Source organism: Sorex fumeus, unplaced genomic scaffold (assembly GCF_029834395.1).
Source record: "Sorex fumeus unplaced genomic scaffold, SorFum_2.1 ptg000042l, whole genome shotgun sequence".
Classification (NCBI taxonomy): Eukaryota; Metazoa; Chordata; class Mammalia; order Eulipotyphla; family Soricidae; genus Sorex; species Sorex fumeus.
The window spans coordinates 5,224,888-5,242,586 of NW_026606099.1; the positions used below are offsets into that span (position 1 = coordinate 5,224,888).

Below are 17,699 nucleotides of genomic sequence, written 5' to 3' on the forward strand. Positions count from 1 at the left end.
CACAGGTCATTGAAGCAACAACAAAGAGAAGGGGCATAAACATTTTCCCCCCATAAGCTCCAAATTTGATTTAACAATTAATTGGTTTCTTTAATTTATTTGTGGCGGCTTTTCATTTGTGGTTTTGTTGAGTCCAGGCATGTCTTTCTCAGTCTTCAGTAAGACCAGTACTAACAAATTGGACTGTTATAAAACTCAAGAAACATCTTTAATTACTCAGTTTTTGTTTTCAGTTGCTTACGAAGAAAGTAGCACTGTAGCACTATCCTCCCATTGTTCTTTGATTTGCTCGAGCGGACCCAGTAACGTCTTCATTGTGAGACCTGTTACTGTATTTGGCATATTGAATTCGTCACGGGTAGCTTGCCAGGCTTTGCCATGCAGGCGAGATACTCTCGGTAGCTTGCTGGACTCTCCGAGAGGGGCAGAGGAATCCAACCTGGCTTGGCCAGGCCGGCGGCTTGCAAAGCAGACGCCCTACCGCTGTGCTATCGCTCTAGCCCACGAGGAAAGTATCTTCAGAGATATTTACATTGGCTTTGCTTGGCTACTATTAGAATTATTAGAATTTGTGTGGTTACTATTAGAGTTAGAATTAATAGGCTTTAGTTTTTCAACAAAACCATCTACATGGGCCAGAGAGATAATGTAAGATACTACAGGTTTGGGTGCTTACCTTGCACGCTGGTTCAGTCTCCAGCACTGCACGGTCCCCAGGGCACTACCAGGAGAAAGTCCTGAGCATGACAAGGTGCAATAGAAAAAAAAAAAAGCAAGCCCCTCCAAAAATTGGGGGAGGGAAAGCAGGGTGTCTCTGGGGATCGGTTATGTAGCAACCCCAGAACTTCCTGGATGAGATACCTTCTCTCTTTATCTAGTTGTATAAATAGCAAAGTATTGTGTTTGGAATGGATTCTTCACAATTCAAAACTCGCCATTATTATTAGAGTAGTAGGGATTTGGGCTTCACCCAATGGTGCTTGGAGCTTACTCCTGACTTTGTGCTCAGGAATCACTCCTGGCGGAGTTCAGGGACTCATACGTGGTACTAGGAATTGAATCTGGGTTAGCCACACCTGTAAATGAAGCACCTTATCCCCTGCACTATCGTTCTGGGCCTTCGCAGTCTAAAGCTTAGTGTCAGATACTTTTGCATTTTAAAATTCATTTAAAACTTTCACCAAGTTAAAACTCCAGATGTTTACATTGTAAATTTCTGTATTTAATTATTTGTTTGGGGGATTTCTCTTTTATTTTGGTGCCAGGCCTCATATATGAGAGTGCCTTATCACTGAGTTACATCCATAATTCCCTCATTTTATTTTTTTCTTTGTTTTGGGTCCACACCTGATGGTGCTCAGAGCTGACTCCTGGCTCTGCATTCAGGAATCATTATTGCAGGCTTGGGGGAAATTATGGGGTACTCAGGTTTGAATCCAGGTTGGCCTCATAGAAGGCAAGCACCCTGCTGGCTATGCAGTCTCTGGTGCCACCCTCGGTTTGATTTTTGACTGGAACTTTCAATAGGTATTATCAGCAGATTAAACATAATGGGGCTGGAGACAGTGGAGAACAGACACCGTGCATGCATCGCACAGGCTGAACTGGGTTAAGCCCCCAGCACACTATATGCTTCCTAAGCCTCCTGCCAGGAGTGATCCCTGAGCACTGAACCAGGAACCTGAGCAAGGAAACAAAATTAATGCAACATGATAAACAACAGAGGAAGAGAATTAGAAGAGCTTACTACGTTTCAAGTTTCTGTTTGTTTTTTGTTGATGGCATAGGAATGTAAACTAGTTTTGTTTTTTAATTTTTTAAAAATTAGTATTATTTTGGGGTCTTTTCTGTCTTTTCTTTCTTAGCAGTTTTTTTTTTTCCAAATGGAGTTGTGGTTCTCCTCACTGCCATATGAACTTATTATCATCTCCAACAGATCAGTGAAGAAATAAAGTTTGGGGTCAAAGAGATAGAACAGGGGCTAAAATGCTTGCCTTGCATTCAATCAGTATCAATTCAGTTCCCAGCACCAAATATGGTTCCCCACCATTAGTGACCCCTGAGCACTGCCAGGTATGGCCCCCAAAAACAAAAGAAACAGAGCTTAAGAAGACACCAGTCCTTTTCACAGGGGGAAAAAGCACTGTCATGGTCTACTTTTAACTCTTGCTACCTCAAAAGAAGACTGACAGTACATGTATTTTTGTGTTTTTCTTTTTAATTGAATCACCATGAGATACAGTTACAAAGCTTTCATGTTTGAGTTTCAGTCATACAATGTTCCAACACCCATCCCTCCACCAGTGCACATTTTCCACCGCCAATATCCCCAGTATCTGTCCCCCCATCCCAACCCTCCCCCAGCCTCTGTGGCAGACAATTTCCCCCATACTCACTCTGCTTTTGGGCATTATGGTTTGCAGTGCAGATACTGAGAGGCATGTGGTCCTTGATCTACTTTGAGTATACATTTCCCATCCAGAACAATCCCTCCATCATTGATTTAGTGATCCCTTCTCTGTTCCAGCTGCCTTCTCCCCCAGCTCATGAGGCAGGTTTCCAACTATGGAGCAATATTCCTGGCCCTTTGTGTCTACTGTCCTTGGGTGTTAATCTCATATTATATTATTTTATATTCCACAGATGAGTGCAGTCATTCTATGTCTGTCCCTCTCTTTCTGACTCATTTCACTTAGGATGATACTTTCCATGAGCATCCACTTATAAGCAAATTTCATGACTTCATCTTTCTTAACAGCTGCGTAGTACTCCGTTGTGTAAATGTACCAAAGTTTCTTTAACCAGTCGTCTGTTCTCAGGCACTAGGGTTATTTCTACATTCTGGCTATTGTGAACAGTGCTGCAATGAACATACAGATACAGATGTCATTTCTGCCTTTTTTTTTTTTGCACTCTCAGGATATATTCTCAGAAGTGGTATTGTGGGGTAATACAGAACTCAATTTCTAGTTTCTTAAGGAATGCTCATATTGTTTTCCAAAAAGGCTGGAGTTACAGGTATTTTTTACCTTACTAAATGCTTTGAGTGCCATTCTACTTTTTATAATAAGGACTGCAAGCTGCAAGAGGCTTTCTTGTTTGCTGCAGCCTTTTAATAAATATTTTACATGCTTTGTCAGAGACAAAGAATCTGTCATCTGATGGACACAATGTCTGCATCATAAGGTGACTTGGCAGCAGCAAAGAGGTGATGTCAGGCTCAGGCCTGGCAGCTCCTGGCTCAGTTGTGCTTTTGTTTTGCCTTTTAGGTATTCCAAATGCTGCTAGAGTTCTTGAAGCAAAATACTGCCAAGGTTTGGGAAATGCTTTCTTAGCAAAGCATTGCTACGCAACAGTAGTTGTATCTTCTCTTCAGTCGGGTGCTTTTGAATTAATATGCCAACCAAATGTGCTTCATTACAACTCTGTTTATTAACATGCATAATAATTATCAAATTGATGTTGTCTGGCATTGCCCTGTAAAGGATGTTGTTTCTTGGAGGAAATGAGCCTGCTTTATACTGTTTGTTTGTTTTTTATGCATCTCATACTATAGTTTTTAACTATCTTGCGCTAACAAAACTCCATATTGAGCTAAGTTGAACTAGTATACATAAATGTTTTTGTTATGTGGTTTGGGGGGGCACATCCTCATCACCAGATGTGACCACAAAGCTAAAATTTTTTTTAATTAAAAATTTAATTAAAGAAAGAGCAATATTGCAGCAGATAAGGTTCTGGCCTTGCACACGGCCGACCCAGGTTCCATCCGCAGCCTCCGATGTGGTCCCCAGGCCTAGTAGAAGTGATCCCTGAGTGCCACTGCCTGTAGCCCAAAAAACAATAAATAAGAATAAAATGCTAGTAAACCTCTGCAACTATGGCAGAAAGTTGAAAATAGACAAGTACTTACTGTGGACAAATTTAGCATACCTTAATAGGAAATTTGACCAAAAAATTAGAAGAAAATCTGATTTTCTAGACCTGAATACATAGTATGTATTTATACATATATATGTATAAATTCTAGAGGCCAAGGAGACATCCCAAAGGGATGGAGTGTGTAACTTGCCTGCATGAGGTCGCAAGTTGGATCCCTAGTATTGGTGGCCCCTAACACCACTGGAGCCAAGTATCAAGCCAGTAGGATACTGGTGTAACCTCTGGGTCCCCTGAGCACTGTTGGGGTTCCCCAGAAAATATGTTTGAGCATATACATGAAAATAATGTGATTTCTACACTTTTGATTTAGCAGTTTATTAGGGAATGTTTTTGGTGGCTTTCTGCTGCCATCTACTGGTCTTTTATTTGTTGTGGTTTTGGTGCTCAGGGCTGGTTCCTTCCTCTGTGCTAAGAGATCACTCCTGGCAGGACTCCGGACCATATGGGGTCCTGGGGATGGAACTTGGGTCAACTGCTTGAAGGGGAAGCGCTCTACCCACTGTGCTGTTGCTCTGGCCCCGGGTTTTCAACTTTTAGACTTCTAGCTCCAGCTCTAAACTTTTAATAGCTACTGGTTTACCATAATATATAGTAATAAAAGGGGAGTAGATATATTTAATTTATTAAAATCCTTAAAATATTCTTTTTTTGTTTTCTGTTTTTGGGTCATACACTGCCTGCAGTGCTCAGGACTTACTCCTGACTCTGCTCAGGGATCACTCCTGGCGACCTTAGGGGGTGCCTGGGCCAGGTCTGCCATATGCAAGGCAAGTGCCCTATCTGCTGTACTGTCGCACCAGCCCAGAATCCTTAAAATATTCTTCAAGTGAGCATCAGAATTTTCACATGTTCTCTGCATATATACTTTGTAGAATACTTTATTTTATTATTTATTTATTTATTTATTTTGCTTTTTGGGTCACACCCAGCGATGCACAGGGGTTACTCCTGGTTCATGCACTCAGGAATTACTCCTGGCAGTGCTCAGGGGACCTTATGGGATGCTGGGAATCGAACCCGGGTCGGACCGCGTGCAAGGCAAACCCCCTACCCGCTGTGCTATCACTCCAACCCCTAGAATACTTTAATTCTAGTTTTTCTCTAGATTAACAATGTGCTATTTCCCTCCTTCCTTCCTTCCTTTCTTTCTTTCTTTCTTTTTCTTCCTTTTTCTTTCTTTTTTTGCATTTCAACCATACCCGGGGGTGTTCAGGGATTACTCCTGGCTCTGTACTCAGGAATTACTCCTAGTGGTGTTTGTGGGACCATATGGGATTGAATCCAGGTCTGCTACGTGCAAGGCAAGCACCTGCTGTGCTGTCACTCTAGCCCAACAATGAACTATTTCTATTTGAGTTTCTGATCAGAGGTTTTCTTTTGTCGCCCCTTTCTAGTTTAATGGATCGAGAAGTTGCACTGCTTGCTGAAATGGACAAAGTGAAAGCTGAAGCAAGTAAGTTGTTATGGGTTTTTTTTTTCTTTTTAAGACTGTTTTTAATTGAAACTGTTAACAGTTTATAGGGAGATGTCTCAGCATCATTAACAAGCACAGTAGCGGCCAGAGCCATAGCACAGTAGGCAGAGCGTTTGCCTTGTACGCAGCTGAACCAAGTTCGATCCCTGGTGTCCCATATGGTTCCTGGAGCACTGCCAAGAGTAATTCCTGAGTACGGGGCCAGAAGTAACCCTTGAGCATTGCTGGATGTGACCTAAAACCCAAAACAAAACAGACAAACAAAAGCCAAAAACCAGAAGCATAGTATAAATACCACAATAATGTACTCAGTTATACCGTCATTCTTTGTGGGGCCAGAGCAGTGGTACAATGGCTAAGGCACTTGCCTTGCATACAAAGTTTGATGCCTTTTATCGCATGTCTTTCCCTAAACACTGCCAGGAGTGATCTGTGAACGACACCAGGAGTAACTTCTGAGCGTAGTGGGGTATGACCCAAAATCCTCCCAAACTTGTGTTTTGGTTTGGGGGCTGTGCCCAGCAGTGCTCAGTAGCTTGGTGTTTATTGGTCTCTTTCTGGTAGTGCTCACAGGACCATGCAGTACCATTTGAACACAGGGCTCCTGCATGCAAACTTACAGTCTTGGCCCCACAAGAGTCTTTTTGTCTAAGAGATTTCTATAGTTTAATATTTTTAATGCAGTTTTCAGTATTCGCCACAGCCTCAGTTTAGGAGATGAGGCATCATACAGAAGACCAGGCTTTATTTTGTGTTTTTCTCCAGTGATTAAATACTTTCATTTTGTCTTTTTTCCAAATAGGGATTCATTAAAGGAGACTTCACAAGGTTACTCACTAATAATATATGCATTTCTGTCATTACCTGTATCAGAACTTTGTTTTCTCAGTTTGTAGAACGGTGTTCCCTTAGTGTCTGTTATCACTGGATCAGAAATGTCAATGATTTGAGGGTTCAGGATGCCATGAACAGGGTTCGTTGATAGCTTGCTAAAATAGATTCTGGCAGAATAGACTCTAATTTGGGTAATCTATGGGGTTTTGTACAAAAGAGCCAGATTTTTCTCTTCTGGTCATTTCTGTGAGGAGTTAGGTGACAGATACACAGCTGTATGAAAAGAAGGGCATACCAGCTGCAGCTCGGACAGAGATGTTGTTGATTTGGGGCTTTTCAGCAGCAGGTTTTACTTTCATGAACTGAATGCCAGATTTGTAATTAGGAAGATTAGTTCTTTTAACCTGCTCTCATACTGGTAAGAAGAGAACATAGGTTGAGATGATGATTCACAGTTTAATCATTTGTATCTGTGGCCATGGGCCAGAGGAGGCAGCTTTGGAATACTGAGCTGAGTTCAGTTTTGATGTATTTTATTCATTTTGATCGTCCTACAATGTTGAATTCATACAGGTGCTTGTCACTATTTTTCACAGGTGAGATTTTATTTAAATTGAATTTATTTAAATTCTGAAATTTCTAAATGTGACAGTTCAGTGTGTTCTTGTACTTATGTTTCTTTTTTTTTTCATGATGGAGATAGAACAGTGGGTAAGGCTCTTACCTTAGAAGCGGCTGACCCAGGTTTGATCCCCAGCACCCTGTATGATCCCCTGAGTATACCAGAAAGTGATCCCTGAGTGCAGAGCCAGAAGTAATCCCTGAGCACACTGGTTGTGACCCCACAACCCGTTCAAAAAAGGTGGAGATTTAGGGATGACGAGATAGTACAAAGGTTAAAGCCTTGCATGAGGCTGACCCAAGTTCAATTCTGACTCCTCATAAGGTCTCCTGAACTCCCACCAGGGGTGATTCCTGAGCACAGAGCCAGAAAAAAGTCCTGAGCACAGCCAGGTGTGTTTAAAAAAAAAAAAAGAAAAAAGGGGGGGGGGGGGGAAACAGTGAAGATTCTGAGCTGGAGAAAGAGTACAGGGGTTAAGATGTTGGCCTTACATGCAGCCAGACCCTCCCTGCCTGTCTTCGAGCACTATCAAGAGCTCAGAGCCAGGAGAGCCCCAAAGCACCACCAAGTATGGCCCCAAGACCAAATACATAAAGAGGAAGATCTGGGTGAAATAAAACTAGTAAGAATGGGAGCTAAGGGTCTGGAGCAATAGCACAGCGGGTAGGGCGTTTGCCTTGCATGTGGCCGAGCCGGGTTCAATCCCTGGTATCTCATATGGTCCCCTGAGTACCACCAGGAGTAATTCCTGAGTGCAGAGCCAGGAGTAATGCCTGAGCATTGCTGGGTGTGGGGGGGAAAAGGGAGCTAATAAATAAAACTAATGGGAAGATGGCTCAGTGGCAGAAGTGCCTGCCTTGCGAGCATAAAGCCATGGCTTCATTTCCAGTGTCACTCACTTGTACTGAGTGCCAATTCCATGACGTTGCCTGGAATCACGGGTGCTATAACAGTGCCATCTCCAATACACAGCTAACTGTGTGCAGGCACTGCACCTAAGGGGCTTGAAGAACTAGCTCAGTGGCTTATGCCTTTCAAGTGTTAAAGCCAGAAGTGCAAGGCCTCAACCAAAGTATGTGTATGTAGCAACCAGTGAGCACCGCAATCAAAAGAGATGTGTGAGCTGGAGGAGAGAAAGAGTTAAGGCACTTGACCTGCATGCAGCTAACCCCAGAAGAATCAGCAGGAGGGGGCCCTGGGTCTTCTGAGCACTACTTAGGAAACCCCCCCCCCCCACCCGTCCACCAAGAAAAAAAAATGTGAGCTCCATGGCCAGGAAGTACAACCCCCTGGAAAGTAGCTGTGTGAGGACCACAGCAGCTCCCGGTGCATGCGCTCGTGTGTGTGTGTGTGTGTGTGTGTGTGTGTGTGTGTGTGTGTAGGACCAAAGTCAAAGGATCACAGGTCGCAAGCAGCCCCACAGCTTGACAACAAATGACAACGGAGTGCGGAGGGGATAATAAGACATTAAAAATGTAAAAATAAAGTCATGCTAGCACCATAGCCAGGAATGTGGCTACCTCTGCCATGACAGGACTGGAGTCTGGGGTGCAGAACATGACCATTGTGACCCTGTGACCAAGCATGAGGGATCCCTGTCATCACAACAGCAGCAGCAGCAGCAGCTCAGGGAACTGGGGAGCTAATAAGAGAAAGGGTTTCTTACAGTAATTTGTATTTGGGGTGGAGATTTGGTTTGGGAGCCAAACCTCATGCTTGGGGGCCTCTCCTGGAGGTGATCTGGAGACCTTGCAGTGCCAGGACTCAAATCCAGGATGCCTGTAGGCAAAGCGCGTGTCCTCCCACTCTAGCTGTCTCCCAACCCTAGAGTATGTATTTTATAGAAAATTGTGATCAATGAAGACGCTAATATAATCAGCTTTTATCACCTGGCTTCAACACATGTTAGTAACACATGACCAGTCTTCCTTAAATTCACAGAGATTTTCTTCGTCAGTTTTATATTTTTATTTTCTTTCTCCCTTTCTAAATATCCTTTTCTGTGACTCTAATACACGTTTTTTTAATTTAATTTTATTTTATTTTATTTTTGGCTTTTGGGGTCACACCTGGCAATGCACAGGGGTTACTCCTGGCTCTGCACTCAGGAATCACTCCTGGCGGTAGCTCAGGGGACCATATGGGATGCTGGGAATCGAACACGGGTCAGCCGTGTACAAGGCAAACGCCCTACCCGCTGTGCTATCACTCCAGCCCCTCTAATACACTCCTTTACCAACACTGCCAAGATGCTTCTCTTTCTTTTCTTACCCATTTAGTTTTATTAATTGATTTGTTCATAGTTCTTTTCGCAGTTCAGAATTTTTCGCACTCATTCGTATATGATCTTCACACCAGCTGTGTCAGTCGGGTTTTCCTATTCTTATTATAAATGAAGGAACTAGTTTCCTGTTAGTTGTTATAAATGAAACTAGTTCTTTGGGGGGAAATGTGATTAATGTAGTCATTTAATTAGGTACATCTCAGTGGCGGCAACAAGGGAGAGAAAAGAAATTGTTAGCATAGGTTTTGTCTGAAGAGGGGGCCAAAGAAGAGACGCTTTTTTGCTTTCCATTTCGTACTCAGTTTTTCCCAGATGATTTATTTTCCATGTGTGCATATTTCTGTTTTAATTATATGCTTCTTGAAAAAAATTTTGACTTGGAAGAGGAGAAATAAAAATGACAAATGATTTATGAGTCTTTATGATTCATTAAAAGTGTTTACTGTATAGCTGTCTTCAGAGTCCTTCCAGAAGGTGGAAGCTGGACCTTTGGTATTTCGTTTTCTGGATTGGTAGGCAGCTAAATCTTTGGCTATCCAAATGTGTACCACAAAGCATATACTGGAAGTTCTTGATCATGTTTAATAATCAGAAGAGTCATACTCTCTTTTTCTTTACAGTGGAAATCTTGCTCGGTCGACAAAAGAAAGCAGAACTTCTAAAGAAGATGACTGACATGTCCGTGCAGATGTCGGAGGAGCAATTGGCCGAGCTCCGTGCTGATATCAAGGTAAACATCTTTCTCTACCTTTGTGGCCTCCAGGAATAAGTAACAAATCTCTATACTTTATGGCTAGTCCTGATGAAAGAGTTTCTGGCCTTCCCTTCCAAAACTGCCTTCTTCCAGGTGTCCTTTCTCTATAAGCGATACTTTCATGGGTCCAGCTCTCCAAGCTGGAAAACTGAGGGAATTTCTCCTTTTCTCACACTAACTCTGTCAGCTCACCCGGCCCTGTCTAGCTGGCTTCATTCTAAATCTAAGAGCTGAGTTTTTCTCCTCATCTCTCCCCTCTGCCTCACTATCAAGCTCCAGTTAACCCCTTCTTGGACTTCCACAACAGCCACTTAACTGACCAGTTTCACCCACCTACCATGCCACTGCACCGTCCTTCTACCCCTCCATATGGGTTCCTCACACCAGAGTGACCTGCTTCAAACTTTCCATTGCTTTAGGCTCAAGACTAATTCTTCCCTGCCAACTCAGTCACCCGCTTTACTTCTGCACACTCGACCTGTTCTCTGTGCTCAGCCCGTGTTCCCTTTCTATAGGCATAGCTTGTTTCCCTTCCGGGAGAAAGCATGTCTATCTTTCCAGAATGCTCTTTCCCCTCACTCCCCTTTCCCCTACTCTTAACCTTTGTTTCTTTTATTGGTTTATGGGCCACATTCATGGTCTCGGGGTTTAAGTCCTGGTTTTGTGCTCAGGGCTTACTCCTGATAGTGCTTGGGAAGCATATGTAGTGCCAGAGCCTGTCACATGCAAGACAAGCACCTAACCCCCTGTACTACATCTCTGGCTCCTTACAATTCTCTAGTGCTTGTATGTGTGCTTTGGATTTGGGGGCTATACCTGGCTGTGCTCAGGGCTTACGCCTAGCTCTGCACTCAAGGATCATTCATGGTAGGTTCAGGGAATCGAACTATTTATATATATGGAATGCTGGAGATCAAACCTGGATCACTCGTGTACAAAACCAGCTTCCTACCCGCTGTACTAAATCTCCAGCCCTCCATTAAATTCTTACGTAAAGAATTCTGGGACTGTGCTGGAGCAAAACAGTACAGCGGCAAGAGTGCTCGCCTTGCACTCAGCTGACCTGGGTTTGATCCCCGGCATCCCATATGGTTCCCCAAGCACCGCCAGAAGTAATTCCTGAGTGTCGAGCCAAGAGTAACCTCTGAGCATTGCTGGTTGTGGCCCAAAAACCAAAATATAAGAATTCTGGGACAGAACTTGGGAAGCTGAGAGAGGCTGGGATGTTCCTAGGTAGTTACAGCTCCCATGAGTGTGTTCTGGTGTATCAATTCCCAGCTTTTTAAACTAGGTTGTGACTCCTTATGGGGCCATGTAAGTGAATGTGTGGATTGTGAAGAGTTTGGAAACTAGAAGGTTTCTGAACATACAACTGACTCAGAAGTCAACTATGTGGTGAATCTATTTCAGGCAACACTAAACCGCTGTTGTATTTCTTTGGCAAAAAGGGGTCACAGGTGGGGAAAGTTTGAGAAGCCCTGGGTGAAATAGTTGTTCATAAACTGAGTTATATGAAGAAGGAGTGTTGGCCTGTACTCCTGAATCCTTACTCTGTTCTTTCTGAGCACAGACTTATTGCCATATTGAAGAGGACCACTTGCTGGGGAGGCTGCATAACAGCCTTTGTAACATGAAAACAAAGGAACAGAGAGAGCTCAACGGGTTAAGCACATACTTTACATTCAGAAGGCCTGGGTTCGATCCCTGGCACCACAGGGATAACAGTGCTGCGAGTAACCACCAATCAGAGCTGGGAGTATCCCCTAAACACCACTGAGTATAGCCAGAAAAGCAAAAATAAATTTTTAAAAACCGGAACTGAGATGGAAGTTCATCTGAGATAGGGGCAGGGAACTTCCAGCCTGTGGACTGAATGAGGCGAAGTACTGTGGTATATGCCAGGACAGACACTCTGCTTCTCATCAACTGCCCCTTGGCTCATTTGCCTGTCGTATATGGCCCGTGGATGACATTTCAAATATCCAAATGGCCTTTGCAGGAAATGGGTTGTTACCTTTTGTGTCATTCTTTCCCCACCCCTCTTCTAAGACCTTGCCTCTCTCATTACCTCTCTCGTGACCCAGTCACTCACACAGACCTCTACCATGGTATTCCATCTTATACAATTTTGGGGAGAAGTAGTTAAACACGCATATTGTTCATTACCATTTTGATGAACTAAAACTATATTACTAAGTTTTATAGAAAGTCTTCCTCAAACCAGTGCCAGTCTCATTCAGCTCTTTGGGAGAAGCCGGAAACCCCCCAGGAATTAGAATTCTGGCGCTCCCAGGCTTCATCTGTTCCCCATCCCACGTGGTTGAAAAACTGCTAGAAATATTTCTGCAGGCTGACTAAGGATCTGTTTCTCTCTAGTTTCAGTGTACTGAAGTGGGTGCTCTGCAATTTAAATGTCTTATTTTCAGATCATTTTATTTCCGTCATTCCTGTTATGTCTTTGACTCAACAAACCCTAGAATTTGATTCAGAATTAATGTCTGATATTGCCTCTCTGAAGACTTTGTTAGCAGAAGTTCATGTGTATACTCTGAAGCTTTAGAACTTAAAAGCTGAATAATCATTTATTTCACCTTTCTCTTTCCCTGCTCCAAGGTGTAACCTACAGGTTGTTAATGGTGAATTTGGTTCAGCCCCTTAAAAAATTAAAGTGTAGTTACAGGGACCAGAACAATAGTATGGCAGGTAGGACATTTTTTGCTTTGCATGAGGCAGACCAGGTTCAATACCTGGCGTCCCATATTGTCTCCCAAACACTGTCAGGAGTAATTCCTGAGTGCAGAGCCAGGAATAACCCCTGAGCATCACTGTGTGTGGCATAAAAAGCCACCCCCCCCCCAAAAAAAAGTGCAGTTACATCATCCCCAGTTAGAGGATTGCTAGGAAGAACTCAAGTCTTCTAAATTCTACCTAAGACTTTGTTTCCTTTTCATCTCCTTTACCTCTGGGAGGAGAAAAGATTTCTGGCGACCTTATATATTGTTTATAGAAATGGGCCCTAGAAATTCAGTCTTCCTGACATGTTTCTAGCCACACAATTTTTATGGTAGAGTTTTTTGACCCAGGGGATTAGTTACTTGTCAGCCCAGGCTATTTAAAAAGATTAAATTATTTTAGCATGAACCCTTCTCATTTGCAAAGTTGACTTTCACATAAATGATTTTCCAACTCAAGAAATCTTTCCTACTTCAAGAAAATCCTACTAGAAAATCCCACTTTGTAAAATGAAGTAAATTTCCTAAGAAAGTACCTAGTAAAGAATACCAAATCAGCTACTTAAATGAAATCCTTGTTGTAACTTAGGCATGTTTTTACTGCCTCTGCTTCGTTACAAATGGAATAATGTGGAGAGTGGCAGCAATGGACAGAGGTCCCTGAGCTAGCAAGTGTCCTTCCACCACAGTTCTCTTGATTGTGCCTAATGGGACTCGGCATTGTAGAACACTAAAGTCCCCATACAGGACTTCAGGCTCTTAAGAAAATGACTGAATTTTTGTCAGCATCAATCATATAAAGGCCATTGGAGCAGTTGAAACCAGACAGTTGCAGATACTTTTCATCTATGTACAGCAAACTCAGTCTCATATGTTCCGTTTGTCTGACCTGGAGGCTTTTCTTTGCACTTTTTCCAGCACTTTGTTAGTGAACGTAAATATGATGAGGATCTGGGCCGAGTCGCTCGGTTTACCTGTGACCTAGAGACCCTGAAGAAGAACATTGAGTCACTTGGACAAGGTGAGACCAGTCTCGATTCTGGATGCTGAGATGGGGGTGGTGAGAGTGCCCAGTCTCTCGTGCCCAGAGATTGGCTTCTCTACTGTGTCTCCCCTTCTGCCTCCCGGGATTGGGTTTAGGTTTTGGGCCACACAGGGGCTATTCCTGGCTCTGTGCTCAGGGAACCATGTGGTGCTGGGGATAGAACCCCATCTCTGGCAAGGAAAGCATGTGCTCTGTCCTTTGAGCTTGTTTTCAGGCTATGGATTTTGGTTTTTTGGGGTTTTGGTTTTGTGTGTGTGTGTGTGTGTGTGTGTGTGTGTGTGTGTGTGTGTGTGTGTGTGTGTGATGCGATGCGATGCCATGGATTGAACCAGGCCCTGTGAGACATGTACTCTGCCACTGAGCCACATCTAACCAGCTTGTTTGCTTGTTTTTTATGGAAACTAATTCTGAGATACTTACAAAGTCAGTGGAGCGCTGGAGAGATAATACAGCAGGTAGGGTGCTGGTCTTGCATGTGCCTGACCTGGGTTCGATCTCCTTGGCACCCCATTTGGTACCCCAAGCACCAGCAAGAGTAAATCCTGAGAGAAGAGCCCAGGAGTAACCCCTGAGCATTGCTGGATGTGACCTGCTCCCCACCAAAAAAAAAAAAAAAAAAAGTCAGTGGATACAGATGCTTTGAACTCTTAGGATGAGTATCTTCCAGCCCTCTAATACCTCTAAATACCATCTTCTGCTAAATCAAGGAGTGTGTGAAAGGTTTTTTAAGGGTCATGAACTCTGGACTCAGAGCAGATTTGAGTCTCTGCTTGTACACTGACTTATTGAACCTCATTTCACTCTCCAAAGTGGAAAGAACGAGACTTGCCTGGCCTGGTACATAAAAAAAACACTTACTAATAGCTTTAAGGGGCCAGAGCAGTAGTACAGTAGGTAGGGTGTTTGCCTTGCACATGGGAGACCCAGGCTTATCCCCAACACAATAAATGGTCCCCCAAACCTGCCACAAGTGATCCCTGAGCACCACAGGATGCGCCCCCACAAACAAAAACAAAAATAAATTTTAAAAAACTTTAAAAAGAATAGCCTTGAAAGGAGTACATGGTCACTCTAAGATGCGTGGAATGGCAGTGAAGCAGAGCTTGGTCACGTTGATCCTGGTTGAACTCCAAGAAAAAATTTTGAAAGATAGCAATTTTTTGGCTACATTGGTACCTGGATTTTTTTTTTTAACTTTCCCCTCACTCCACCCCCATACCTTTTATTTTGAAATCTTGAAGTTATTTAGTTGTTTGTATAGAAAGAACCTTGAGAAGATAAATGCTTGAAAATTTTTGTTTTACTTCATTAATCTTGGCCTGGAGCAATAGCACAGCGGATAAAGCATTTGCTTTGCACGCAGCCAACCTAGCCGACCCGAATTTGATTCCTCCGCCCCTCTCGGAGAGCCCTGCAAGCTACCGAGAGTATCTCATTCGCTCGGCAAAGCCTGGCAAGCTCCCCATGATGCATTCGATGTGCCAAACACAGTAACAACAAAGTCTCACAATGGAGATGTTACTGCGCCCACTCGAGAAAATCGATGAACAATGGGAGGACAGAGACAGTTCATTAACCTTAAAAATTGTTTTAAAGGAACTGGAGAGATAGCATCCAGGATAAGGCGCTTGCCTTGCACATAGCTCACCTGGGTTCGATCCCCAGCATCACCTATGGTTCCCCGAGCACTACCAGGAGTAATTCTGGAGTGCAGAGACAGGAGTAACCCCTGAGTTGGATGTGGGCCAGAAACCAAAATGGAAAATTTTTAAATTAAATTTAAATAACTTTTTAAAAAGAATTGTTTTAAAGAATTTTAGTTTAGTTTATTTTGGAGGCCATATCTGGCAGTGTTTGGGGAACCATCCAGACTTGACCTATATGCAAAACAGGAGTTTGGCCTGTTGGGTTGTCTCTCTGGCCATGGACTTAATCTTTTTCTTTTCTTTGGTGGGGGAAGGTTGTTTTTGGACCACACCCAGTGGTGCTCAGGCCTTACTCCTGGCTCTGTGTTCAGGGATCACTCCTGGTGTGGCTCATGGGTTCTGGGGTGCTAACCCTATGGGGTGCTGAGGATTAAACCCAGGTCAGCCATGTGCAAGGTAAGTGCCCTACCCCCAATACTTGAGGGACTCTGCGGTTCTAGGGATCCAGCCTTGACCTGCATGCAAAGCATGAGTGCGGACCATTGGGATATCTCTCTGGCCCTGGATTTAACTTTTTATTTACCTTTTCATTCTTCGCAAAGTCTACAGTGCTTCAGAATGTTCCCTGTATAAGAAACTGAACATATACCCCATATTATTGTTCCTAGGTTTAGTGAGTTGCTGTAGCCATACCTAGGAATTGCTTAGTAGAAAATGTCAAGCAGTCCACAGTTGCAGGGGGTTGGGGTGGGGGGAGGGCTGGATCACATGCATGTCTTCTTCTGTCTCTAAATCTAAATGTTCCTTTAGAAAGCATGGGAGGTAGGGATGGGGGAAATGAATCAGTGGCTGAGAGAACCAACCTTGCAAGCAAATGGTTACTAGTCCGAATCCCTGGTCTCCCACATGTGCTGAGCATGTTTTTTTGCTTTGTGTTATTGTTGTTGTTGTTGTTGTTTTGGGGCTACACCAGCAGTGCCCAGGGATTACTCCTGGCTCTGCGCTCAGGGATCACTTCTATCAGCGCTCAGGGGACCACATGGGATGCCAGGGATCACACCCAGGTGGGCTGCATGCAAGGCAAACACCCTCCCCGCTGTCCTGTTGCTCTGGCCCCCCATGTGCTGAGCATGGTCCTGGCAGCTCTACTGACTGTGATCCCTGACACTAGAAGAAGGAATTTCTAGCCACACCACACCAGGTGCATGTGAGCACCAGAAAAAGAGGGGTTCAGCCCCCCCAGCAAGTACCACAGCCAAAAAAGACATATAAACACAGAAAATATGCCCCCTGGTGGGCGTGCATATGCCCATCAAAGCAGCTTCTAGCAAGCACCTCAGTGAACCTTGTGTGTGGACCTCAGTGAACATGTGTCCCAGCACCACAGCTTAACAGGATGCAGGACCAGAGTACATGCGCTGGTTGCATGTGGGAGCTCCAGATTCTGTCTCACATCACATAGTCCTTGAATAGCATTGGGAATACTATACACACAGACTTCAGTATAGAAGAGGAATGATAGCAGTCCAGAACACATGCCTTGCATACAGGAGACTGGGGTTTGATTCCCAGCACCTTATGGTTGCCCAAACAGACAGGTGTGGCAAAAAAGGAAAAAAATCAAGGAGTGCACACCTCATTGAGCATGATAGTCAAGCATGCAAGCCCCACAACCTGATCTGCAACCCTCAGCTAGCACCACAACTTAAAAACTGTGAACCCCACAACCAGTCGTGCATGTAATTCCTTGAACATCACAAGAACATAAAACACAAATATGGAGGAACAGAAAACCTGGGAGGAAGAAATAAACAGATACCTTTAAAAAGCATATAAAAATAGAAAGCAGTGGGAATTTGGAGGCAGAGAACAGAAGAAAGATTTTCCTTCTCCTTGCCCATTCTCAACTATTCTTTTCGACGACACAGTTCTTCGTTTTAAATGGCTCATTGGGAAATGAAGAAATAGGAACAACCTTACCTGTTGTGTTCTTCCATCCCATGACCACAGATATTCCTGTTTTTGTTTCAGTGTCCCACCCAAAGAACAGCTATTCAACCAGGTCTCGATGTAGCTCTGCCGCATCGGTGTCCTTGAATAGCCTGTGTGATGCCTCTGCTGCTTCCTCTTCCACCTGTGCCTCTACTCCCAGCCTCACAAGTGCTAACAAGAGAAACTCAGCACCAGGAGAGACTCCTGCCGCTGCCACACACTCCAGTGGCCGGCCCTACCAACCTCAGCGAGAGGTACCTTGGCTTCCCCACTGAGCACGTTGGGAAGGAAAGCTCTGTTGGTTGACAGTTTCGGTGCTGACAGCTTGGCACCTGACCTTCCTCTCTTTAAAGCCATTTTTCCATCGAGTTTGA

The 17,699-nt window shown here is 43.9% G+C and overlaps 1 protein-coding gene across 1 annotated transcript in view; it reads left to right on the forward strand.

Moving 5' to 3' along the window:
* Nucleotides 1–17,699, forward strand: part of SPATS2 (spermatogenesis associated serine rich 2) — a 221,162-nt gene that overhangs the window by 201,805 nt on the left and 1,658 nt on the right. Inside the window, exons 9-12 of the mRNA XM_056120190.1 lie at nucleotides 5,337–5,395; nucleotides 9,777–9,886; nucleotides 13,561–13,663; nucleotides 17,365–17,579. Of these exons, the coding sequence (XP_055976165.1) occupies nucleotides 5,337–5,395; nucleotides 9,777–9,886; nucleotides 13,561–13,663; nucleotides 17,365–17,579 (487 nt within the window). The remainder of the gene's footprint in view (nucleotides 1–5,336; nucleotides 5,396–9,776; nucleotides 9,887–13,560; nucleotides 13,664–17,364; nucleotides 17,580–17,699) is intronic.